Source organism: Alexandromys fortis, unplaced genomic scaffold (genome assembly GCF_014885135.2).
Source record: "Alexandromys fortis isolate MF-2015 unplaced genomic scaffold, M_Fortis_MF-2015_v1.1 scaffold_46, whole genome shotgun sequence".
Taxonomy (NCBI): Eukaryota; Metazoa; Chordata; class Mammalia; order Rodentia; family Cricetidae; genus Alexandromys; species Alexandromys fortis.
This window is the reverse complement of record NW_026067919.1, coordinates 10,713,453-10,740,639: the sequence shown is the minus strand read 5'-3', so window position 1 is coordinate 10,740,639 and position 27,187 is coordinate 10,713,453. Positions and strand designations below refer to the sequence as shown.

At 39.4% G+C, this 27,187-nt stretch overlaps 1 protein-coding gene across 1 annotated transcript in view; it reads left to right on the top strand.

Moving 5' to 3' along the window:
- Positions 1-1,118: 1,118 nt before the first annotated feature.
- Positions 1,119-27,187, top strand: part of Ptpn20 (protein tyrosine phosphatase non-receptor type 20) — an 80,372-nt gene continuing 54,303 nt past the window's right edge. The window contains exons 1-3 of the mRNA XM_050140658.1: positions 1,119-1,236; positions 18,817-18,908; positions 24,509-24,606. Of these exons, the coding sequence (XP_049996615.1) occupies positions 1,119-1,236; positions 18,817-18,908; positions 24,509-24,606 (308 nt within the window). The remainder of the gene's footprint in view (positions 1,237-18,816; positions 18,909-24,508; positions 24,607-27,187) is intronic.

The window sequence follows — 27,187 nt, the reverse complement described above, 5'->3', positions numbered from 1 at the left end:
AGCATATACCCAAGGGATACTCAATCACACCACAAGGATACTTGCTCAACAATATTCATAACAGCATTATTCCTAATAACCAGAACCTAAAAATGGTGTAGATTCCCCTCAACTGAAGAATGAATAAAGAAAATTGGGTATATTTACACAATGAATTATTACTCGGCTATAAAAAAACAGTATCATGAAAGTTGTAGGCAAATGTATGGAACTAGAAAAAAAAAATCCTGAGTGAGGTAACCCAGACTCAGAGAGACAAACACAGTATGTACTCTTAAGTGGACAGATGATATAAAACAAATTAAAGGATAACCAGACTACAGTCCACAGCTCCAGAGAAGCTAGAACATTTTTCCAGTAATTGATGGAACAAGATGCAAAGATCCACAACCAAGCACCAGGCCGAACTTCAGGGATCTAGTCAAAGAGAGGGAGGAGCGGATACATGAACAAGTGATATCAAGATCATGATGGAGAAATCTACAGAGAGCTGTTCATGCAAACTCATGAACTCTAGGTGGACATCTGTGGAGTCTCTGGAGGTCCAAACTAGGCTCTCCATATGTGGGAGTCAGTTGTGAAGCTTGGATTATCTGAGGGGCTCCAGGAAGTAGGACCAGGTTTATCCCTGGTGCAGGAGCTAGCTTGTTAGAGCCCATTCCCTATTGAGGGAGTGCCATTCTCAGACTTAATGCAGAGGGGAGGGCTTGGTCCTGCCCCAAATTAGATGTGCCAAACTGTGTTGACTCCGCATGGGAGCTCTTATCTCTTGGGAGGAGTAGGTGAGGGTGGACGTGGAGCGAGGTGGGATGGTACGAGGGGTAGGACAGAGAACCTTGGTTATAATGTAAAATGAATTTTTAAAATATTAGCTCCCAAAACTTAGATTCCCTAGATTTTATATTTGTAATTGTCTTATTTTGAAGTTTTGACTTCCCAAAGGATACTTTAAAGTTCTAACCCTGGCACTTGATGCTGTGGCCTTATTTAGAAATAAGGCCTTTGCAGAAATGAGTAAATGAAACTCGAGCCCCAGCCGATAACTCATGTTCTTGTAGGACAAAAGAACTTTGAACATAGGCACACAGGGAGAGTGTGATAGGACGGTAGAGACAGAAATGAGAGTGCTGTGCCTACAAACCAAGGACGCCAAGGACGCCAAGGATGCCAAGGACGCCAAGAATGCCAAGGACGCCAAGAATGCCAAGGACGCCAAGGACTGCTGGTGGACAGAAGGCACCAGAAGAAAGGAAGGCCCTTCCTTCAAGCTCTCTGAGGGAACGATAGCTTTGCTGACACTTGAACTTCATTCTTCTGTTTCCACATCTGTGAGATAATACATTTATAATTTTTAAAAAAGGCTATCCAGTTTGCGGTATAGTATTTTGTTTTGGAAGCCCTGGAATCTAATCTTCCTAGTACAGATTTTGAAATTGGTTAACAACTGGTTGGTAGACCCAGGAAGAGTGTTGAGACACACGACAAAAGTTCTCTAAAGTTTAACAAGACTTGGGTGTGATTCTGGAGAAAGGCTCCCATGAGAAGGGATTGTGCGATCATATGCTTGTTTTAGAGAATGCGTGTATCACCCTGAACAGAATTGTCTTTGAGACATGGACTTTAAAGATTCCCCCCCGACACACACTTTTTAAATTGATTTTATTCTTGAGCTATGCATTTTTCTCTGCTCCCCTGCTTCCCTCTCCCCTCCCCTTCAACACTCTCCCATGGTCCCCATGCTCACAATTTACTCAGGAGATCTTGTCTTTTTCTACTTCCCATGTAGATTAGATCCATGTATGTCTCTCTTAGAGTCCTCATTGTTCTGGTTCTCTGGGGTTGTGATTTGTAGGCTGCTTCTCTTTGCTTTATGTCTAAAAGCCACTTATGAGTGAGTACATATGATAATTTCTTTCTGGGTCTGGGTCACCTCACTCAGTATGATGTTGTCTAGCTCCATCCATTTGCCTGCAAATTTCAAGATGTCATTATTTTTTTCTGCTGTGTAGTACTCCATTGTGCAAATATACCACATTTTCCTTATCCATTCGTTGGTCAAGGGGCATTTAGGTTGTTTCCAGGTTCTATGACAAACAATGCTGCTACCAAAGGTTTTTCTTATGAGATCTTAAAGGAGTGATAACTACAGTTACAGGCACTGAGGAAGGTTGTCCTTTTTAAGAGTGTCAGAAACTGACCTGGATGCGCTCTGCAGCTGGGTGAAAGATCGTGTAAAAAATGAGTTTGCACATTTGACTGAGGACATTTTAAAGCAGGTATTTTGGGACCATAATTTACCTTTGTTGCTTATAATTAAAGTGCAGAGCAGGAGGAACTAAGTTGAAGAGAGACTGCCTAAGCAAAAATCAAAATGGCTTGAAAATTTGTCAACCTATCCAGGAAAATATGATTTAGAAACAGGATCAAAGTGTGGCTTTGGGGTAGATTAGGAAGACTCACCTTCTTGCGACTGAGTAAGAGTTGATGATTGTTAAAGTACTGTTAGAAGTGGCTAATGTTAATACATTTTAAAGCTTTATATTCTTATGTGTATGGGCTTGAATGCATGTCATGGCACTCAGCGAATGGCTATAGTTGGTTTTCTTCTTAGCTTTTACATGGTTTCTGTGGATTGAACTCAGGTAGCTGGGCTTACATGGTATCTGCCTTTACCCAGTGCGCTGTCTTACTACTCAATAATGGCACTCCATTTGTGGGGGGAATGGGACAGTCTGCTGCTTAGTGGATAGCTGTCTGACTCTTTTCTGGTGCGCTGCCTGCCTTGTACAGTGAACGTTAAGCAGAAGTAGGTGAATTATCCTATTCCAGCATCATATTGAGGAGCTTACATAATGATCACAACTGTTTGCTCCAAGTCCCAAAGGTGCAGCCTCAACCATGGTTATTTCAAATGGCTTTCACTGGCATTCCTGTAAAACCATGTAGGCCAGATTAGGGTACATTTCTTGATTGGAACAAAAGCAAGACACCAATCCAATAAAATCTACAGTGTTATGATCAAATTGATGCACACAGCTGTTTTATGGCTGTGTAACCAAACAGGACAGTTTTGTGAGGTGACTTGTTGACACCTTCTTTGCTATTTTCTTGGTATTGGCAACATTTGGGCTCAATAAGAGGCTTTGCTCAAGTGAACCTTTTTTGTCTTTGTTTGAAATCCATTGCTAGAGTGTACTGTGCTGTTAATGTAAAGAAAAGGCCAGGCAAATACAGTTATGCATGCCTATAATTCTAACAGTTGGCAGATGGTTCAGTAATTCAAGGACAGCCTGGGTTAACTTAGTTGAGTTTGAGGCTATCCTGAACAATGTGAGATTATTTGAAGAACAGACCATTACGGGATTGAAGGGATGACTCAGCAGTTAAGAGCACATTTGCCCTTGCAGAGAACTTCAGGTTCAGCTCTCAGTACCCACATGACAGCTTAAAACCACCTGTAATTCTAGTTCCAGGGGATCCAGCACCCTTTACAGGCCCTTGCAGGCACTAACCACATATAAAGTGCACATATTTACATTCAAGAGAAACATTCATATACGTAACATGAAAATAAATCTTAAGGCAACCCACAGCAACAACAATAACAAAAAGAAACACAGAAAAGGCGGTGAAAACTGCTGAGTGGCTTCTGCTTGGAGCAGTTGGCAGCCTAAACTTCAAAGTGGTGCAATCACTGAAGAAGCAGCCGCACAGTAGAGAATGATGGACAGACTGAGCCACAGAAGTGAGAGACTGAGGATCTAACAACTGCAGGAGATAGCTGTGGGAACTGCTGGAAGCCTTGGCAGCAGCAACAGTGGAGTTGCAAGAGTGACCCAAAAAACAGAAGTAGCAAAGCAGTGGCAGTGGTGTTAGAACTACTTCTCAGCATTCTAATGTAGACTGAATCCTAGCAGCATTAAAGGACTCCAGCACCAGACTGGGACTCTGGAGACATCCAGTTTCATGGAACGAATGAATACAAGATCCTTGGAAGACACCTGTAGTTAGACCGCTCAAACCATAGGCTATAAGCAACCCTAATGCTAACACTTTTTCAGTTCTGTTCCTTTAGAGAACCTTGACTAATACATGGCCCAAGGGTCTTAAGACACCCTAGGCCTTGGCACTATAACACTAGCCACTATCAAGAACCAGAAAATTTTGACTTCCCAGACCCACACAAAAGCTGTGCTTGTCACCATAAGGCCAAGAGTCCCAGCACCTGCCCAAAGTTTTCCTTCTGACACTAGACTGCTGTAGCTTCAGGCTGTCTGCTGTTGAGTATAGTTGTTTAATGCCAAGGGACTCATGAGGAGCAAGCACTGGAAGACCTTTGCCTTTCCTACTGTGATTTCTAGCTGGGCATAGCAAAAGTAGGCCAGCCACCTGACTGTTCCTGAAGAGATTAGGAGGCGAGTGACTCATGGATCCATAGCCCTTGTGTTCCTTTGTGTCTTCTGCAGCTGTTGGCTGCCCTAGCTGCTCTCTAGTCCCACCACTTCTTAAGCTTCACTGTTACCACTACAGAGACCTTTTTAGGCACTGCTGTATCCTGGGGAGAAGAATAAAGGTTGTCAGACTTCAGTATTCTGCAAGTCGGAAACAGATTGGATGATTAGGATCAGTCAGGACTCCTGGAAATGTTGACATGGGGTGTTTTAAAAGCTCTAGGTAAGTATTTGTGACTTTGGGAGGTAGGAAGGCAGGATTTTGTGGTTTTAATTGTGTCAACAAGTTGAAGTATGCTACCCAAGGATTGCTGGGATCCAGCAAAGAGGAATAAGAAACAGGGACGCATCTTTGTGTTGAACTTGCAGAGAGCATGCCCTCTGGTGTTGTAATAAGTACTGTGGGGCTGCGTCCCCAGCACCCCGGCCGCCTGTTAGCTTATGCCCCGAAATAACAACACACAAACTGTATTCATTTAAACACTGCTTGGCCCATTTCTATCTAGCCTCTTCTTGGCTAACTCTCATACCTGGACTAGCCCATTTCTAATAATTGTTTGTAGCACCCCAAGGTGCGCTTACCGGGAAGATTTTAGCCTACATCCATCCTGGGTCGGAGCTTCATCGCGTATGCCCAGGAGAGCGAAGCAGGGCCTCTGCTCCAGAGAGCAGAGCTGTCGAGTCTGAGCTCACTTCCTCTTCCTCCCAGCATCCTGTTCTGATTACTCCTCCCACCTATGTTTTAACCTATCAGGGCCAAGGAGTTTCTTTATTGCTTAACCAATGAAATCGACAGATTGATATATGACACTCCCACATCACTTTGGATATCTGGTGTCCAGAACAGTGAGAACACAGGTCTTTTATGGCTCACAGTTTAAGCACAGTGGCAGCCTGTGAGTATCTTGCAGAAGTTTATAACTTTGTGATTTACACTCAGGACTGTGATCTACTGTGAAATGTGAGAGGCACAATGCTTATTGGCTAGATTTCTTGCATGTGAATATCCAATTATTCTAGCATGATTTATTGAAAAATAATATTTCATTGTGTTGCTTTGCTACCTTATCAATGATTACTTGACCTCATTTGTGAGGGTCAGTTTATTGGCATCTCTGTTCCATTGATCTGTTTGTCTATGCTTTCAGTAGTTCTATGTAATATTGATTATTTCAACCTGATGGAATGTGTTGAAATCCCATATTGGTCTTCCAACTTTATTCTTTAGGATTTTTGGCAATTCTGGCTATTCTTTCCATATCCTTAGGAGGAGTGTGTTATTATCCACAAAGAAACTTGCTAGGATTCTCATTGGGATTACACATTCTATAATTAAATTGGGAAGAATTGAGATCTTAATAGTAGTGAATCTGCATGAACATGAAAACATCTCTTTAGTTACTTAGATCTTTGTTCTTACCAAAAAAAGTTTTGAAGGGTTTGTGATGCTATGTTGCAAAGGAGTTGGCTTTTATACATTAGCTTTGTATTCTTTGTTTGGTTATTTGTGGTGCTGGGGCTTGAGCCCAGGACCTCCTGCACACTGCATCCTCTAATACTAATTCATCTGTCATTTCTTGTAGTGTCCTAATACACTTGGTCTCTTGTTCATTGGTGAGACTGACTTTCTAGGGGACTTCTAAAAAAGAAGGCTTTTTACTTTTGTTTATTCTTTGATATGTTTTATACAGATAATCTGCCATCTAAGAAGGCAGACCTTTACTTTTACACAGCTATTCATCTCTGTACTTTTTCTTGTCTTGTTGTCTTGTAGTATCTAGGATTTCATGGTACTTAATAGAAGTGTCAGAGAAGATAGACATCCTTGCCTTTTCCTTGTTAACCTTTCTTTGAGGAATAGGTTACACATATTTTTTATATAATTAAAACATTTAAAATTTTATATATGTGTACTATATTTACATCATCTCCCCCTCATTGGGCTCTCCAACTCCCCCTTACATTTATGACCTCTTTAATTATTATTCACATACACACATGAATTTAACCTTATGAAGTCTTTGTATATTTTTGTAAATATTCTTTAACAATTTGAAGGAGGTTCTCCTCTGTTCCTAGCTTTCTGATGATTATCAAGAGTAAATTTTGCTTTTGTCAAATGCCTTTTCTTGGATCTGTTGATATCATGTGACTTGTCAAGAATCAGCGAGTTACTTTGCTGTTAGGCATTAGACATCCTCCCTGTAAGAAATTAGTAAGAAGTGAAAATTGATCTTCTAGCAACCATGGTCAGCTTGGATTTGCTGGTGGATAGCTAAAATGATGAAATTGAGATATGGAGCTTTGAGAGATCTCCCTTCTGAGAGATGGGGGAGGGGAGTGTGTGTGTAGACCAGAGGTCAATGTCAGTCATCTTCTCTTGCTCTGTACTTTATATTTTTGAGACAGGGTCTCTCACTGAACTGGAACTTACTGTTTCAACTAGACTATCAACTAGGCCATCTTTTCCCTAGCATAGTACATGCAACTCCAGTATATGCAGTCATGCCTGGATTTTATGTGGGTTCCAGAGATCTGAATGCAGGTCCTGTGCTTGTGTAGCAAGCACTTTACTGGCTGAGTTTTCTCTCTAAAGGAAACTATTGCGGCTAAGGGCTTGCTTTCTGCCCTTCATCTTTCATTTTCTTTGTTCCTGAATTAATTCACGGGCAAGTTTAGTTACTTCCTAATATCCAAAACCCTTAAAAGCCTGAGTCCATTTGACATATTTCTTTCTTTCTTCCTTCCTTCCTTCCTTCCTTTCTTTCTTTCTTTCTTTCTTTCTTTCTTTCTTTCTTTCTTTCTTTCTTTCTTTATTTTTGAGACAGGGTCTTACTATCCAGCTCTGGCTAGCCTAGAACTTACTATGTAGACTAGGCTGGCCTTCAAACTCATAGAGATCTTCCAGCTTCTGCTTCCTGATTGCTGGACTTAAAGCTCATGTACTACTGTGCTCATCTATATGATATCCTAACGGACAGGTTTGTTTCTAGAAATGGAGTCCCTCCCTCACTCTCTCCTCTTGGGGCAGTGAATTTACGTTTTCCACCCAATACCTGTTAAGAGACCATAGAGAAGAAAGAAAGGTTCTCTGAGAAGTGAGCCAGAGACAACTTGCCCTTTTATTTAATGATATATGGAAGATTTGGGCCCACACCCTTAATTGACATAGCTTAAACAGAGGTTGGCTTTCCTTTTCTCCTATTAATTTCTCACAGACTGGATGTCTAATGAACACTGAGGGTACAGCTTGCCTTTGTTTGTGTCAGAGTTTCTCAGACAGAGAAGAATATTATGGGCATAACAAAGATTTTCAGTATTTTAAAGCTAGGCCTTATGAACTTTAAAATTGCATATTGAAAAGGCCCTCATTACTGATGCCCTGGCTGAATCATTTGTGTTGCATATTAGATCAGGGATTCTTATGCCTTTTGTTCTTGTAGCCCATCTTCATCTGAGGAATTTTTATATGATGTTAGGTATGAGTATATGCAAATTCGGTAGATAAATAAACTGTACTGATAATTATAAAAAGTATTTCAAACAGTTCTTTGGTATACATAAAATTTGACTATTAAAGATGAGATCAAACATACATACTAACAAGATATCTGGGCTTGTGTATTTTTGTATAAGGAACTAAATCTTAGCTGATATTCAGTATTTCAGGGTGCAGAGAATCTAGCATTTTTCAGTGTTGGTTGATACTGTGATTTTATTATTGTCAATGCTTAGAACACCACTACACATAAATATGTAACACAAAATGGCAGAAGTATATTTAGGGCCTTTAGAGAAATAGCTGGAATTTTTGGCCTAGTCTCAAGACAAACTTTATTAATATTTATGAAAATGAAGTTAGCAACTGAACAAAGCAGTTTTAAAAATGAAGCATCCTAACACTATATGACACAAAGACACATTAATATTCTAATGTCTGCTGAGGAATGGTGGTAGGAAACTGTTGGAAGTCTTTGTTCCTGTAGTTAAGCTGTTGCCTTTCTTTGGAGCAGAGCACAAGTTCTGCAGGTTGTAACGTACAGCATCTGCAGTCTGAGACAAGGCATTTCAGGCAGCATTCATTAGCATTGCACAGTATGCTAGCTTGTGCAGTATGAAGGGCTGGGGTTCCATTCTCAGAACCAAAGGTGAAGTGAATTCCTCCAATTCTGATTCATTATCAGAGGTTTGAATTACTTTTTAGTCATTGCTTGCTCAGAAACTTTTTGGTTTTATTAGTTTTTCACAGCTCACGCATTCAGCTAAGCAATCCCATATTGGGTAACAATGCACTTTAAGACGCTGAAGACAAGGCTAGTCTTTAGGATGTGTGGACTTAGTGACTATAGCCAGGATGTTTTCACTCTCGCTTTATCTTACTTATGCAAATGTTTTTTGTACTTTAGGTGACTTGCTCATATTTATTTATTTTTAGGAGACTGTTGTGAAAAAGAATGGGAGAACAGGCAGGACAGACCGTGCAGGAGAATCTGAGCACCAGCTGGGAGACACAGTCCTACTTTACAGTTTCTATAGGATCTGTCCTGGTCTAACCTTTTGTTGAGTTTTATATTTTAGAAATTAATTACATATACTCATAGACCATACATTATGAGGCATTTGTCTGGATTCTCTCTCTTCATAGTAGAATAAGTTGAAATTTGTCAGATAGATACATTTTTATACTAAAGAAATAGTGGCTCATTAATTCCTAAAACATTCATTTATATGAGAACAGGCAGAGGCTGGCCTTGTATGCAAAATTATGTACAATAAAAATAAATAAAATTAATTGTTCCTTTTGCAGAGGTGTCTGTTTCTGTGGTTGCCCAGGGGCAGGCAGTATACAGATAACATAGCATAGATTTTTCTCTCCTGTTGTCAGACAGGAACTTTGAAGGTGGGGGAGCTACATATAATCTGTTTATGAGGATGGCCATGTGTTTCCTGGTGCTATACACAAACATAATCCATCATGGTTTGCCAAAGCCTCTTAGTTTCAGTGACTGTCTAGACTCAGAGAACTTGGCAAATAGTTAAGTTTATGGCTAAGAGTCTATGACAAAGTCAGCAAAACAAAACTGGATACAAGCTTTCTAGAATCCTAGCAGAGTCCTCCCAACAACGAGCTGGGGAAGCTTGTGTATTTTCTGCAAGAGATGTGTAATACAGTTTCTGTGTGATTATTTCGGTTCTGGATGGCCGGGACGAACAAGCAGCTCCTTACTACAGAGATGTTTATTAAAGGCTTGGAGTCTCGAGTCTCTATCTGGGGTCAGTCAGAGAGACACAAAGTGTGGCATGACAGGGCTTTTGCTGATGTTCCAGACATGTGAAATGAAGGTCTGCGCTCATCGTAAACCACATTGTGTTAATATCTGGGCACAGTGAACTACTGAATTTGAGAAAGTTTTGTATTAGAGTAGGCAATTTTTTTTTAAACCAGACATAAACTAAGGGCCAGACTATTAAGCATACATTACTAAGAGAATAGTTTCAGGTTTGTGGTGTCAGCCTTTGTCTACAGTGTGCAGGTTTCTGACTGACATGATATCAGCTACAGGATAGAGCTCTACCTGCGAACCTACCCTGCGAACCAGTGTTCTTTGGAGTTGGAGGTAAGAGCTCTGTATTTTAAAATGAAACACTTACACAATTAGAGGCATTTCTGAAAGACAGAAAGGGCAAGCAGATGGCTCTGAAGTGTGGAAGGTTGGAAGGACTCTGCCAAAGGAACTGTGTCATGAATGAGTCAGTAGATCTTACACTTTAGTACAGAATAGCAGAAATATTGCATATTGTGGAGTTACTATTAAAAGATGTTTAGAGCAACAACAAATTTCAAAAATGACTGGGTGTGGTGGCTCATGCTTTTTTAATCTCAGCACTTGAAGTTTTTTTTAATATTTATTTATTTATTATGTATACAATAGTCTATCTGTATGTCTGCTGGCCAGAAGAGGGCACCAGACCCTCAACAGATGGTTGTGAGCCACCATGTGGTTGCTGGGAATTGAACTCAGGACCTTTGGAAGAGCAGGCAATGCTCTTAACCTCTGAGCCATCTCTCCAGCCCCTAATCTCAGCACTTGAGAGGCAGTGTCAGGGAGATCTCTGAGTTTGAGACCACCTTGGTCATGACTACATAATGAATCCCTTTCTCAAAGACAAAACAAGAGAACAACAGGAAGATGTTTTGAGTGGCCGTTTTTAGTTATGCTATTGTAACCAACTGGAAAAGTTCAGAGTCTGGCTTATAACTATTAGTCCCCTGATTACAGCATGTGGAAGGCATAAGTACAAGAAAAGCAAGTAGCAAATAGAAGCATCAGATAGTAGCAAAACAGCATCAAGTCAGGCCCAACATCTGCAGAGGCATGTGGAATAGCCCAGTTGAAAGGGAAGATACAACGGTACTTCACCAAACCAGGCATGCGCAGTGGGTAGCAGAAATGACAGCAGAACTAGACAGACTGGAACTCCCGAGAGCTTTTTGGGCAGAACATCTCCATGGATGTCCTGGCTTCCTGTTCCCACTGAAGGCATTTTTATACCGCAAGACAAATGGCAGTAATTCTTTGTTGGAAACAACTTACCTTCTTGTTCTTCTCAAGGGCACAATACTTTCAATGCACTTATCTGCATGAAGTCAAGAGCTGCTTGTAAAATAAAATCTCTAAGGAGACTTCCCGACCTGAGAAAGCACTGTTTTACAGAGCATGAAGTAATTTATGAGTAGGCCGTAGCTCTGTCTCAGCAGTGAAGCTCGATCTTGCACTATTCCTGCATTACTGAAGCTGCCACTCAAAAATTGAATTAAATGTTCATCAGCTAAATACTATTTTTTGCCTATTCCTCCAGTTTGATTCTTGTTTTTCTATAGGATTATCTCTGACTTACTTCACTGGAGTTTGGAAAAAATCTTAGAAATGGGTATGCTTTTAGTAACTTTATTTTTAGTATGAATATTAGTTATCTTTCCAATTAAACAAGAAACAAAATTTATTTTTTTAAAATTTCTCCCAACTATACTAGAAACAATTTTTAAAAATTCAAAAAATTATTTATTTATTTATTTTATATCCCTCCCTCCCTCCTCTCCTTCCAGTCCCTCCTCCAATCCTCTCCTCCTCCATTTCTATTCAGCAAAGGGCAGGTCTCTCATGGATATCAACAAAACATAACTTATCAAGTTGCATTAAGACTAAGCACCTCACTTTGTGTAAGGCCGGGCAGGGTGAGCCCATATGAAGAATAGGGTCCCAAAAGCCAGGAAGAGTCAAAACCAGCCCCTGCTTCTGCTGTAAGATTCCCACAAGAATACCAAGCTCCACAACTGTCATGTGTGTGCAGAGGTCCTAGGTCAGTCCCATGCGGGCTGTCTGGTTGTTGATTCAGTCTCTCTGAGTGCTATGAGCCAAGTTAGTTGATTCTGTGGGTTTCCTTGTGATGTCTGTCACCCCTCTGGCTCCTGCAATCCTTTCTCTCTCTCTTCAACAGCATTCCCTGAGCTTGACCTGATGTTTGGCTGTGGGTTTCTGCATCTGTAGAAATAACTTTTAAAAAACATAAAACATTGTCTGGATACATTGTTGACTTTTATAGATGTAGAACTAGTGATTATTTGGTATAGATTAATAAAGATTTCATTCTATGTATCTGTTGTAGAGAGACCCAATTTGTGTATATTTATATAAAGAGAACAAATCTCTGGATTTGAGTTTTTCCCACACTGATTTGATGGTATGGCATATTTGAGCCCTGATATTTAAATAAGAAATTAGGTCTCTGCTTACCAAGGAATAATTAGAACTTGACTGACAAAATTACAAAGGAAGTTAGTCTTGGCTTTAATTTAAAGACAAGCTTTTGAGCCTATTTTCAACTATGTATTTGGGAGGGTGAAGGATTGATGTCGTTGTTAGAGGTTCTTAGTGCACAGTCCTAGTGTCTCAGCGCTCCCTCTGGCATGCTCCTCAGGTATATCCTTTGCCTTACTACCAACTGCAAGGCTTCTTTTAGCTTCCTTCTGTAGAAAAGATAGTTTCTTTTTCTCTGCATTAAAGTAGAATTTCCAAGAAGTCAAAAATGCAATCCATATTAATTAGAAATCACACCTAGAATCTTACAATCTTGTTAATTACTGAAGGAAGCAGGAAGATGGCAGAGGCCCTTCTGAGACAACTGGAAGAGCTAGATTCTCACTGGAGTTTGAACTAAGGTTGGAATAAATACTTGTTACATTTAAAACACTGGTTAAGGATTAACAGAACAGCAAATTCTGTCTTGGGTGTTATCTTTTCTATCAGAAAGCAAGTATTTGAGTCACAACTAGACAAAGTGCAAAGGTTACTATCCAAGTTCAAGAAGTCTAGACAGCTTAGTAGTAAATAACTGAACAGATTTGAATTTCCCTGCACAAGTCATCATTGGAATAGTTTGTTATCACAGAACATTGGAAAAAATTCCACCTGCCTTTTTGCCTTATTTCAAATTTAAGTAATTTTTCTTAATATCTCTTGATTTAAAACATTTCTGTATCAAGGCATTCTTGTTAAATTCAGATTAATTCATTTTCAGGTAGCTAATGAAAAGATACCTTCTTGCTTAAAATTCCAGAATTTGAGAGGCTGGCGCAGGAGTTTTACATTAAGTTCAAGACCAGCCTGGGTTACATAGTTTCATGGAAGCCTTAGTTATAGAACGAGACTTTATATCAAGACCAACAACCCCACACTATAAAATGTTTTAGCCAATATACACAATGAAACATGATATTATGTGGCAATCTTAAGGCAAAGATTAGAAAATTTAAAAATGCTCATGTGAGGACTTTTATATATTGAATGACCTTGAACACCTTGATGACAGGCTTTGCACCTAATTCTTTTTATTCTGTATTGAATTCCCAGGGCCTAATCTAGCATAGATATGGCATTTAAAGAATTTGAGTGCCCTTTGGATGACAATGACTTTTAGTAGTTCAAATGTGAAATCAAATCCCAGTTGTCTAATAGAACACCCTTTGCTTCATTTTTGATCAGGAGTGCTCCACTTGTATGCTGGCCCTGACTCCAGGAGCTAAGGCTCAGCATCTCTCTGCAGAAGCCTTCTGCCCATTTCATCCCGGCTATGGGGGCATGTCTTCACTCAGGGAGGTTAGAGGACAGTCTTGTAGGTTCTCATGCATTGTGCACCTGGAAGAACTTGGGGATAAAAGCAACTGGAGCTGTGCCTCATGCTGGAGCCGGGGACAGGGACCAACTGTGGCTTCGTTAACCTCAGAGGCTAATTCCCTGACTCTAGAGCACCCATCTAAGAAGCCGTCATATGCAAAGTACTAAGGAGTGCATTCGATTCTGACTTGACTTCTTTCAAATATGCTTTATCATAAACCAAGTTTTTTAGACAGAATTTGTGAAAACCAAAACATCACCCCATAAGAATGCAAAGAAGATAATGAAACCTGCAACTTTCTCACAAAGCTGTGTTTATTTCTAAAGTTTTTCTTAGATACAAGCTCAAGGTATATGCATTTCTAAAGCCTTGGCTCATAATATGGTATGGAGGTCACCTATCTCAGCTGGCCCACATGGTCATTCTCTAGACTCAGTCAGTAGCTTGCTGTCCTGTTTCTGTCTTCCTTCCTACCTCCCTTCCCCTTCCTTTTTCCTCCTCTTCCTCATTTAGCTTTTGTATGGTAGGGTCTTCTATTTTAGCCCAGGCTGGCCTCAAAATCACTAATTCAGTGACCTGGAATTGGCAGTTCTCAGCCTCAGCCTCCCCGGTGTGGGTGTTATGGACATGTATACCCAGCCTTGGCCACCGCTTTTAGTATTCCTCTCTTTATTCTTTCTGTACCAACTTAACTCCTATTTCCTTTCCTATTGCCTTTGTCCACACTGTCCTTTCATCCTTTTGGAATTCGTGCACATTATGAGATAACCACTACAAGCAAGCCAGTGAGCATACCCAGCACTTTATGTAACTAGTGTTTTAAGCTAGGGTTTCTGTCGCTGTGACAAAACACTGTGACTAAAAAGTAAGTTGGGGAGGAAAGGGTTTATTTGGCTTATACTTTCACCAAAGGAAGTCAGGGCAGGAACTCAAGCAGGGCAGGAACCTGGAGGCAGGAGCTGATGTGGAAGCCAAGGAGTAGTGCTATTTACTGGCCTGTTTGCTTCGCTTGCTCAGCCTGGCTTGTTGAGCCTACTTTTTCATAGAACCCAGGACCACCAACCCAGGGATGACACCACCCACCGTGGGCTGGGCCCTCCTAGTTGAGAAAATGCCTTACATCTGGATCCCATGGAGACACATAAAACCAGCCAGTTCATAGTGCACTCTTATTTTTTTGGTGTATTGTAAGAACACTTAAGGTCTGCAAATTTTAAGTTATGATGGCATAAAATATAGGAGTGGCGCTGTACCTTGAGGATTTATTCATTTTATATAATAATACTTTATGTCCCTTTATCAACAGCACCCTACTTGCCTCAGGTAATCACCATTCTCTTATCTGCTTCAATGCATGTGATTTTGCATTTCATTTGTATTTGAGATAAATGCAATTTTGTCTTTCTGTGTCTGACTTATTTCACTTAGCACAATGTCCTCTGTCCATGGATAGGTTTATCTATGTTATAAATGGCAGAATTTCATTTTTTTAAGATGACTATTGCATTATATTTATGTTAACCATAATCTGTTTATCTGTTTCTTCTTTGGCAGGCTCCATATCCCGGCTATTGAAAATTGTGTGGCAGGGATCAAAGGAATGCATGTGTTCTTTTGAGATATTTACTTAATTTAGTTTGTGTGTAATATACCTAGCAGTTGGAATTTCTGGACTTTATGATAGTTCTATGTTTTGTATGAAGTGTGATACTGTTTTCTATAAGGGGCTTTCCAATGTGTCTCCTCGTTAACAGCTAGCAGCTTAACTAAAGCTTCCTCAGCATCCTTCTGCACACTCCTTATCCGCTGTCTTTCAGTAGCTGGCACTCTTAGCAGTTGTGTGGTCACTCTTTTGGTGCTTTTGACTTTCATTTTCATACTGACTCTGATTCTTAACACCTTTTCATACATCTTGTCACCACTTTTATTTCTTCTTTTAGCTAAATGTCTAAATTTAGCCTTTTACCCATTTTAGAATCAGGTTATTTGTCTTCCTTCTTTTGAGTTGTCTTAATTCCTTATATACTTTGGATCTTAGCTCCTTATCAGAGATGACTTCAAATAGCTCCTCACTTCCAAGACTTCCTTTTCATTCTGATGTTTGTTTTGCTTTTTGAGTACTTTAGTTTGATGCTTGTTTATTTTTGCCTTTGTTACTTTTACTTTTGGTGTCATATCAAAAACCCATTGTTCAAACCAGTTTCAAGAATTTTATTTCTCTAGTAGTTTTATAGTCTTGGTCTTATTATTTAATATTTAATATAAATTTGTATTTATAGATTTTGATTTGACTTGTTTTTAGTTTGGGTTGGGGTAGAGTGTTATTTTTCTATATGTGGATCCCCATTTTTCCTAATACCACTTATTAAAGAGAGTAGCCTTTTCTTTAAATAGAATTATTATGTTTTTAAAGTATTATACATGAGTACTGTATATTATTTCCACTCCTACCCTTCCCAGTTCCATCTCTTCCTGTTTTTACCCCCTTCACACACACACACACACACACACACACACACACACACACACACACACACACGAGGCGGGTAGTAAGGAGAGAAAAAGAGAAAGAGTTTTAAGGGTTTTGTTGCTGTGATAAAACCACCACCACTACCACCACCACCATTGTTTTCATTGGTATTATTATTACTGTGATAAAACACTTCCATATCACTGCTCATTGTCAAAGGAAGTCAGGACAGGAACTCATAGATGTGGAAAGAACCTGGAGGCAGCAGCTGATACAGAGAGCACAGAGGAGTGCTGCTTACTGACTTTGCCCTCATGGCTTGTTCAGCCTGCTTTCTTATAGAACCTGGAACCACCAGCCCAGGGGTGGCACCACACACAATGGGCTGGACCCTCCTACATCAGTCATTAATCAAAAAAATTCTTACAGACTGATGGAGGAAGGACATTGGTTAATTATAATAAAGAAACTGCCTTGGCCCATTTTATTGGATAGAAAATTAGGTAGGCGGAGTATACAGAAGAGAATTCTGGGAGAAAGAAGCTGAGTCAAGGAGTCACCATGATTCTCCCGCTCCAGACAGACGCAGGTTAAGATCCTCCCTGGTAAGCCAGCTTGTGGGCTACACAAAATATTAAAAATGGGTTAAAACAATATGTAAGAGCTAGCCAATAAGAGGCTACAGATAATGGGCCAGGCAGTGTTTAAAAGAATACAGTTTCCGTGTAATTATTTCTGGGCATAACCTAGCCATGCGGGAGGCCGGGTGCCAGGGACGCAGCCCCGCCACTCCTATTTCAACAACAGACTTGCCTACAGGCCAATCTGGTAGAGGAATTTTCTCAATTGAAGTTCTTCTTCCCATATAATTCTAGCTTGTGTCATGTTTACAAGAAACCATTCAGGACATAGATACACACAGACACACACATACACACACACACGCACATACACACAGACACCTGAGCTCATTTAGTAATTTTCTCACATGTGTTTAGAGATGATAATTTGGAATTATGTAATCTATCAGGGAGCCCATCCTGGAGAAGACTGACTCTCCTTCTGTTAACAGCCATTGATGCCAATAGCCCATGATTTAAAGGTGGTACCTTCATTGTGGTCGTTTTATTTAGGTAACCATGTTGTTGTTGAGATTTCATGGATGCAGCTTTCCTGACTGCATGTCTAGAAGACACTATCTAGCACATCCTGGTTATCTGACTCTTATAATCTTTCAGCTCCCTCTTCAGTAATGTTCTCTGAGCCTGAGGTGTATAGGTTTTATTGTACCAATTGGAGCTGGGCACCCACAGCTAACTTCTCTGCAATATGACCTGTTGTTGATCTCTAGTAGCTTTTATCTGCTGCAGAAAGAGCTTATTTGGTGAGGGTCAAGAGGTACCTTATCTGTGGCTAAGTATTCAGAATAGTGAGATATTGTATTATTTAGGAAAATGGCAGCATTAGCTTCTCTAGAGTCTTTGGCTTCTCTACATGGGTGGTTGGCTAGATGTATATTACCACTCCTTCATTGTATATTCTTGCCCCCCCAGGACAAAGATCGGTTGACAGTAAAAATAAGGATTTATTTCTGTGTTGAACATTCTGTTCTGTTAGTCTATGTGTATGTTTTTATGCTGACACCATACTATTTTGATCATTATAGTTATAGTTCTGGAAATAATTTGAAATTAGGAAGTGTAATGACTAACTTTTTCTTCTTGTTGTGGGTGCTTGGGCTTTTCAAGATCTTTTGTAGTTACTGCCTTAGAAGTATAAGCTCGGCTTTGTTTAGGCCAGTCATTTCCTGACTTTGCAGCTTCAACTCTAGAAATCCTTCTGGTCCTCTATACTTGGACAGACCAGGGGGCCTCTTTCTCCTTCTTAGCACATATATTATTCTTAACTTTCCCTTTTACTATGGGCATACTTAGCACATGTATTTTCTTAGCTTTTACTACAGATGTGCTATGAACCACATATTGATAACTATAGCTTTCATTTGTGATTAAATTACAGCTGTAGAATAAATATGCAGGATTTGAAAACTAGGCATAATAGGTCTGGACATTGTTTCCAACTGCTATATCATTTACCAGAGCAGGTTATAAGCACTTACCAGCAGGGTGCCACTTACCCAGTGAAACCCATCTCCATTTGTGGGGTCATGACAAAAATAAATGTTACTAATTTGTTGTAAAATCACAACCTTGAGTTTTCTTTGGCTTTTTTTTTTTTATCAAATGTCTATGGTTATTTTGTTCCATTTGTTTCAGTTCAACTTTTTGAGACATGGTCTCTCTATTATGTAGCCCTAATTGTCTTGGAACTCACTATGTTGACCATATTGGCTGTATTTCACAGATATTCTCTTGTTTCATAGGCTCTGAAATACAGAGTAATTTTATTTTATAGCTTTCAATGCATAGGTTCTATATGTTATATATATTTAAATTTTACTTGAAGAAATTTTATTGAATAGTATGGCAATTGAGAAAAAAGGAATTACTAAGAAACCAGTTTCTTAAAATATAATATGAAGAAGCAAAATACTCTTCAGTGTTGGTTTTTCAAAGCAGGGGGAAGAAATAATAAAAGATAAAGATAAGATGATTTGAAAAGTCAGTGAGGTTCTCTCACATAGCTAGACTTTTATCAGTAGGATTTCAACTTCTTTTAGTGCTTCTCATTTGATCAAGTTCTTGCTTCTTTGTTCAGGAAGAGATGATAAAGATGAGGATGATTCAAAGGACAAGAATTTCCGAAAGACTGTGCCTTCATCAAGTCAGAAAAAGACACCTACAAAAAAGGTAAAAGTAAAAGGCAGGATTCTCTGCTAATTGATGGAAGTAGTACTTAGATCTTTCACTTCAGTCTTATAGGAATAGGTGTTTATTTACTTTTTTGTACCACAATTATGTCTTATTTTAAAAGAATACTTCTGATATTAAAAGTGACCAAAATAGCGATTGAGAAGATTGGAGGGTTTTGTTTTTTTCCAATCTAAAGGAAACTGCTTTCATTGTTTCTCTAGAAATTTTACTTGTTTTGACATACTATTTTGTGTTACTACCAGGTACAAAATAAAAATTTCATGAATTATAAAGGACACTTTTATACACTGATGATGAATTTTTTTTCAATAGGAATAATATGGTATAATGTCTTCAAATTATAGAAAGACAAGGTTGCAAAGAGTCTAGCAAGACCAGTATTCTCAGCATACTGCGTTTCTTGGGGAGCTGCTGCCAGGGTTACAGCACAAGAAGGGAAGTATATCTTAAGCTAATAGGTGCTTTGCACTTCTTATTTTTCTTTGAAAGGGAATCTTGCTAGAGAGCTAAGGCTTGCGTCTATATACTCCTTCTCCCTCAGCTGGGATTACATATGTGTCACCGTGCTCAGCTGCATTTTCTTTTTTCTTATCCAATCAGCTGGAGCTTGGGGACTTTGATGGTGGTGCTGCCCTCTCTTTCATTCCAGTAGAAACGAAGAGAACAATCTGTACAATGAGCAAGTCCTGTTCTGTGCTCTTGCACTTCCTTCAGACTTCTGCTGCCACCTACGGCTGGCAAGAGTGCTGCTTAAAGAATCCCGTAGCTTGGTTGTAGTCTGTAGACTTGTCTGCCCTTCCATTGTATTTGAGGTGAGCACATCACGGTCATCGTCACATCTGACTTGGAATCTCTAGCTTAGTGCAATGTTTGCTAGTACAGAGAATGATTTTTTTTCTTTAGTGAAGATGATTTTAAAGTGAGCAACTTCACAGAATGTCCCAAGGAGACCCTTTTTATTAGCATATATTAATTAGATGGAGTAATGGTTCCATTATGACATTTTCATGCATGTACATAATGTATTTTGATTATGTTCTATCTCTATGCTTTTTTTTCACAAGTGGGAAGCTTAGCTAGGTGGGATCTTTCCGAGGCGCTCTTCTCATTGTTTCAGTGTAGATTAGGTTGCTCTTTTTAATGACTCTAATCTCCTTAGCAGCAGCATCCTCTTTTGTATAACAAGCCTCAGGGCAACATTAAGCTTTCTAGTGCTCCTTTTCCCTCTCTAAATTGTACATTTTGTGTTTTTCTCTGCCTTACTTGCTCCTTTTTATTGTAGACCCATATGAGAGTAATCACTAATCATTCTGTAGACTCAATGTTCTACAGACTTAAAATTTTTCTGGCCCCATAGATCAATCCTTTACTTTAAAATTTAGTCTTAGGTAAGTTCTCAGGGGCATGGGCAGATGACAGCTAGACTCTTTGCCCAAATAGCATAGGAATACCCTCTATCTCAGGTGCTAATAGAGTATTGTTCCTCTGTGGAGCCTCTTGAGCTGCGCCTTCACCCTCTGCATTACTCTCAGTGCTGCTGTCATAGGCTCCAATTAGAACAGCCTGTTCGTCTCTGCTTACAGTGTTCTGCTTTCTAGTCCATAGTTTCAAAGTCCTCCACATCCTTCCAAAGTGGACATGGTCAGGTTCTTCACAGAAACCTCCCACTCTAGTACCAACTTCTGTATCAGTAATCTTTTTTGTTGTTGGGATAAAATATCACGACTAAAGGTAACTTAGGGAGTTTATTTTGGGCATAGAGTTCCAAGGGGATATATGTCCATAATGGTGGTAAAGGCAGCAGGAGCAGGAAGCCGAGAGATCATTCTCAACTGCATCACAGGAAACAGAGAGAGCCAACAGGAAGTGGGGTGAAGTCTAAACTTTCAAAGTGTGCCAAGAGTGACATATTTCCTCCAGCAAGTCTCAATGTCCTCATGATTCCATAGATGCACAAATAGCACCACCACCTGGGGACCAAGTGTGTAGATGAGCCTATGGGTGACATTTCTCATTCAAACCTCCATACCAGCAACCATTTAACTACCAATAGATCCTCATGCAGGGGCTGGAGAGATGACTAAGAGGTTAAGAGCACTGCTTTTTCCAGAGGGTTTGGGTTCAATTCCCAGAACCCACATGGCAGCTTACAGCTGTCTGTTACTCGGCACCCATGCATGGCAAAACACCAATGCACATTCAATAAAAATAAATTTAAAAATTCAAAACCCCTTAAAATCCACGAGGAAGAGTGAGCCTAGTTATAACTTCCTTCTCCCATGGCAGAATGCTGAGTGTCCAGTCTTAGGCAGGTTATCATAGCTCCTGTGAGCTCAAGAGTTCCATGTCTGTGCCATGCCCAGGAGACAGTGTTCTATATTCATAGCTCTGTCCTCTGGCTCCGTGTCCTGTCCTTTCTGCTCTGTCTACTACAGTGTTCCACTCCTCAAGTCTTGGAAAAGATTGTGATATAAATGTCCCATTTATGGCTAAACATTCAACAGTCACTTACTCTTAGTACTTTGGCCAGTTATGAGACTCTGCTGTTTTTACTGCCCATTGCAAAAATGAAGCTTCTGTGACCAATCACAACAACACTAATTAACACATAATTAACTAATTAACATATGGGAATAAAATAATTATGAGAAGATAATTGATGAGCACATTGTATACTCTTAACAAAACCATAGCTGTAGATTCCCTACTAGGGTCTATGACTTTCTCAGCCACTGGCTTTTGACCAGGTTTATGAAAATAGAAGTTGCTCCTATGGAGCAGTCCTTGGTTCTGATCAGAAAGTGGTTAGCTGTTGATGGAGCGGTGGGGCTGCGTCCCCGGCACCCGGCCGCCCGCATGGCTAGCTTATGCCCGAAATAATTACACGGAAACTGTATTCTTTTAAACACTGCCTGGCCCGGCTAGTTCCAGCCTCTTATTGGCTAGCTCTTACATATTGTTCTAACCCATTTCTAATATTCTGTGTAGCCCACGAGGTGGCTTACCAGGGAGGATCTTAACCTGCGTCTGTCTGGAGTGGGAGAATCATGGCGACTCACTGACTCAGTTCTTTCTCCCAGCATTCTCTTCTGTTTACTCCACCCACTTATGTTCTAACCAATAAAATGGGCCAAGGCAGTTTCTTTATTATAATTAACCAATGTCCTTCCTCCATCAGTTAGCCACTCCTAGAAGAGCTCTGCCACCATTTACCAGTGGACACATCTTGACTGACCAGTCAGAAGAATAGCACACAGGGTCTGTGGACCAGCATGGTATTGAGGACACCCCTCCCCAGCACCTTCCCATTAGACTTCTCTAGCACTATAGGGCTAACCATCTAAGTTATAGCTTGATTTCTGTATGCCTTACAACCAGAGGACTGAATGTCTTTAGCAAGAGACACTAGTGTCTTTTACCATCTAGTAAACAACTAGTAGTGACAGCCAACCACAGTGGCAATTGCCTGTATTATTTTAGTGGTCTTAGGAACTTCCTTGAACAACTTGTAGGGGAGTAGCCCAGCCCTGGCACTCAAATCCCTATCTATACAGGAAACTTCTGTTCAAACTCTTTTTTAAAAAAAATCTGTTTTAGAAGTTATCTTTCAGGAGGATGCCTATATGATTTTCTTTGGGTTCTCCTTCTTATTTAGGTTCTCTAAGAACCCGAATTATAGGCTCAATGTCCTTTATTTATGGCTAGAAACCAAATATGAGTGAGTACATCCCATGTGCCTCTTTTTGGGTCTGGCTTACCTCACTCAGGATGGTGTTTTCTATTTCCATCCATTTGCCTGCAAACTTCAAGAAGTCCTTGTTTTTTACTGCTGAGTAGTACTCTAATATGTATATATTCCATACTTTCTTATTTGATTCCTGTGTACATTTTTATTTTGAAAGAGGGTCTTCTTATGCAGCATAGGCTGGCTTTGAACTCTTGATTCTCCCAGCCTCCATCTCCTGTGTACTTGTACTTACAGGCTTGTACCATCATGTTCAGCTTGGGTCCTTCTAAAATGAAATATATTTTGTGATTTAGCTTTTGTTTTTGTTAAATTTTATGGCATTATCTAGAAAGAGTTTTGATATGTTTCCTACTTCTAGGTAGTATCTCATAACATTCCTGGGTGGCTTCTGGAATATGTAAGGGGAAATTAACTAATTTTTACCAGACTTCATCTAACTTACATTTCATAACTACTTGCTTTCTTTTTTAATCTGATTTTACCTCTTAGGAATTGTGTAATAAATTTTATACTGAAAGATGGGTACATTTTTGTTTGTTGCTCATTTCAGTTCTGAAGAAACTGCCACCTATGAAGGTGGAGTAGTTGGCCCGTGGCTATGTAGCGGCTTTAGAGGCTCAGAGACCTGGTCTCCTTATATTGCTATTTTTTCTTTGCCCAGCAAGGATATCCTGTGTACAGTGTAAAAAAACTTAGGACCCTCAGAAAAAATTACCGAGCTCTTTCTTTACTTGGCTTTTAGTTTGATTTCATTGAGCAATTGCCCAAAGACATAGTGTCTTAATAAGGTATTGTGTTTCTTTTTGCCTTGGCATTGTTAGCTAATCTCATTTCGTTCAATCAAAGACATGATAGAGCCTTCAGACTGAATTTCAGCCATTTAGAATAGTTTGCTTTAAAATAGTTTTAAAAGATTTATTTATTTTGTTTTATGCATGAGTGTTTTGCCTTCTTACATTATGTGACTGACCAAAGTGCGTGCTTTGTATCCATAGACATCAGAAGAGGTGTTGAATCACATAGGATGGGGCTGGAGTTACAGATGGTTGCAAACTGCCCCATGGGTACTGGGAACTGAACCTCGGGTCTTTGAAAGAACAACAGATGTTCTTAAACCCTGAGCTTTCCCACCAGCCTCTAGATTAGTTTGGGTCTTTAAAAATGTTATTTTATCTATTTTAAAGTGTGATTTGAAAAGTATCTTTAGTGATTTTTATTCCTCTGATTAAATTCAGTTTTGTCAACTAGTGAGCCAGGTACAATACAGAGTGCTACAAATATATGAAAGAAGAATAACAATTTTTCCCTTAGGCAGTTCAAGATTTCATGGTGAGGACACATGTAGAATTACTGAAAATACTAAAGTAAAGATAAATGTAGTGTTAAGAATTTTAAATTCACAGTATATAAAATGTCATAAGCACTTACAAAAAAGCCTATAGTAATAATTTTTTCAAATGAAGCTAATTTTTATTAACTTTAGGTAGCCTGAGTAGTCTATGCGCATTATTTGTATTTAATATAATAAATATTAATTATAATTAATTATTTAAAATAAAATATTTATACACAAATAAATATATATGATTGTGAATACTTATTATTTAATGGTATTAAAAATCTGTACTCTGTTTTGGAAAATTAGAAGATTTACTAAGTCAATGTACATTTGAAGTGATGTTTTTAGAGTTCAATAATACTGTGTGATTACTATTTTAATTCAATAATTAAAGATCTTACTACTTTTAAGACAATAGCAACCATATTTCTTTTAACTATATTATCCTAAAATTGTGCTTATAATTTTTTTCCTTTCTTATTCCTCTAGGTTTTTGAGAAAAAAGTTAATTCTGAGAAGGTAAACTCCTCTCATATGACATTCTCAAGTAAGAATTATGAGTTTCATTTCCAAGAGCCTTTAGAAAGGTAAAGACAATGTGTTCATCGAGTGAGCTTTCTGTTTATTCTCTTTGTGCTCATAGCTGGCCCTCTAACTGGGGATGCCGATCAAGGACCCTTTATATTTCATGATGCAATTCTCTTTAAACCCAATTTGCCGTTCTTAGGAATAAGTTTTTTAATTATATCATAAATGGGATATTAACACTAAAAAGAGATTCTCAGGAGATTTAGTATCTGTATTATGATGTGTTGTAAGTGTGTAGCGCTCCTGGAGGGGACATTGTCCTTGGAGTGGCATAGAGCTCAGCGCATACTCAGATTGTTAAACAGTTGATCTGTTTCCAGAAAGAAAAATTACAGTTTTTAACCAATAGTATAACTAGAATGGTTAATTCTTAATATTGTGTCTAAAAATAAATTGAAGAACCAGAAGAAAGTAAATTTCTATTTTAAAAAAAAGAGGTTTTTTTTTTTTTTTCTGTTTCAAAAGGCTTTATTTTTTTACTTGGTCCAAGACTTGAGAGGGGCTCCAGGGCGTTACAGAGCTGCCTAGTGGCTTCTTGAGAGGTTCAGGTGAAGGTCCTGAAGCTGGCTGGTGCAGAGCAGAGGTGGGAGCTCCTCAGGAGTTTGAGAGTGAGCCGCTCAAAGAGGTACTTGCCCAGAGACGCCTGGGTTTTACACCACTCATTTTGAGATGGCTTCTACATATCATGAAAGAGTGCACGGCCTCTGCCGTCGTTCTGCAACTTGAGGAGATGCTCGGTGCCCTCACGCTTCTCGGCCAATTCGCAGAAGATGTGGCCTACACCCTCCAGAGCCATGTCATCCCTATCAAAATAGTAGCCGAGCGAGAGGTAGGCGTAGGAGGCCCGCAGGTGCAGGTTGACCAGGCAGTTCACGGCAGCCTCCACTTCGGTGAAAATAATTCTGACGAACCTGAGAGGTCATGGCTGAGACTCAGTCTGGAGCTACGCGCAAAGAGACGACGGTGCTGGCTGGTCCTGGGAGCTGAAGGCGGTGAGGAGATGGTCCCGGAGGCTGCGACTGTAGATGAGGAGCTGTGGTAGAAGCTAACAAAGGGAGGCCCCGGGTCTCGGGTCTGTTCCGTCCAAACACTGTTGAAGCAAGACACAGATCCACGGGTTCTCCGAGGGCTGCTCTGGTTTGGCTTTTTTGAGATAGGGTTTCTCTGTGTTAACAGCTCTGGCTGTCCTGGAACTAGCTCTTGTAGACCATGCTGTCCTCAAACTCACAGAGATCCACCTGCTCTGCATCTAGAGTGCTGGTTTTAAAGGAGTGCACCACCATGCTTAGCAATAAGAATGAGAATTTTTATGTTCATAAAATGTCCAATTTTATGTATTACATATTAAATCAAAACCTATTTGATTGAACTGTGTTTTCAGAGAAATTTATCAATAACGTTAGCTGTATTCACCAAAATAGTATTATATAATAATGTAAATATTTTTATATGTGTTTCTGTATAAAACATATTGTATAATACTCAGAAGTGCATTAAAGAAACAAAAAATAATGGTAATTCTAAGTATTTTGAGACCCTATTGTCTGACGAGTTCTATACTCCAATACAAGATACCACCCTTGCCATTTGGATCATAACTTAAGTAGGCAAATAGATGTAGAAAGACAAGTGGTTGCACACTGAGTATTGTATGGTCAAAATCCAAAGATATGCTATAGAAAACTTACAGCTATTTACAGGGAGGAGTTTTTCACAAACTTTAGAAAAAAAGATGTACTTAGTTCTTAATTATCTGTATGTGTGTATATCTGTGCATGTGTGTGCAGGTGCCCATGGACACCATAGGTGTCGTGTCCTCTGAAGGTGGAGTTAGAGGTGCTTGTGGATGCTTGGAAGTAAGCTTCGGTCCTTTACGGGAGCAGTGTGCACTTTTAACCGATGAGTCATCTCTCCAGCACCTCACAAGCACTTTTTGAAAAAGAGATAACTATTACTGGATTTAGACTTTAAGTAAATAGAAAACCTAGCAGGTGAGAAGGGGGAAGGAAATTTCAAGCAGAGAAATGTTTGAGAAAAGTAAGGGCGTGTAAAAGTATCTTACTAATGGTGAGCAGGATGCCTCAAGATGAAATGGTGTGTGTGGGTTGGGATGACAGAGAGCTGGAGAGAGGAGAATTAAAACTAAAAATACAGTCTGTGCTGGAGTTAAGGAACTCAGTGTCTGTGAAGTTACGCATATATTTTATTTGGCTTATAAAATTAAAATGAAGCAGAGTTAGATTTCTAGTTTCATTCCTCTGACTGTGTGCCCATCCATCCACCCTATATTTTCTACTTCCTCCTCCAGCTTGAAAGTTACTTCAGGAAATGTGTGGATAGCTTAGAGTGGTAGGAAATAAACAGTAATAACTAACATGTTTACAGTGGCTCCAAAATGAAGAGAAAATAGTAAAACACAAAAAGTTCCTACAGAACCAAAGAAAAAGACATAGTTAAAGCAAAAAGTACATATAAAAAATGTAGAAATCATGGTGAAAAAATAAGCAACTGCAGTATTCTTTATATGTGCAACAAAGAGTCTTTATTCTGGAGTGGCCCTGTAATCATCTTGTAGGAAGA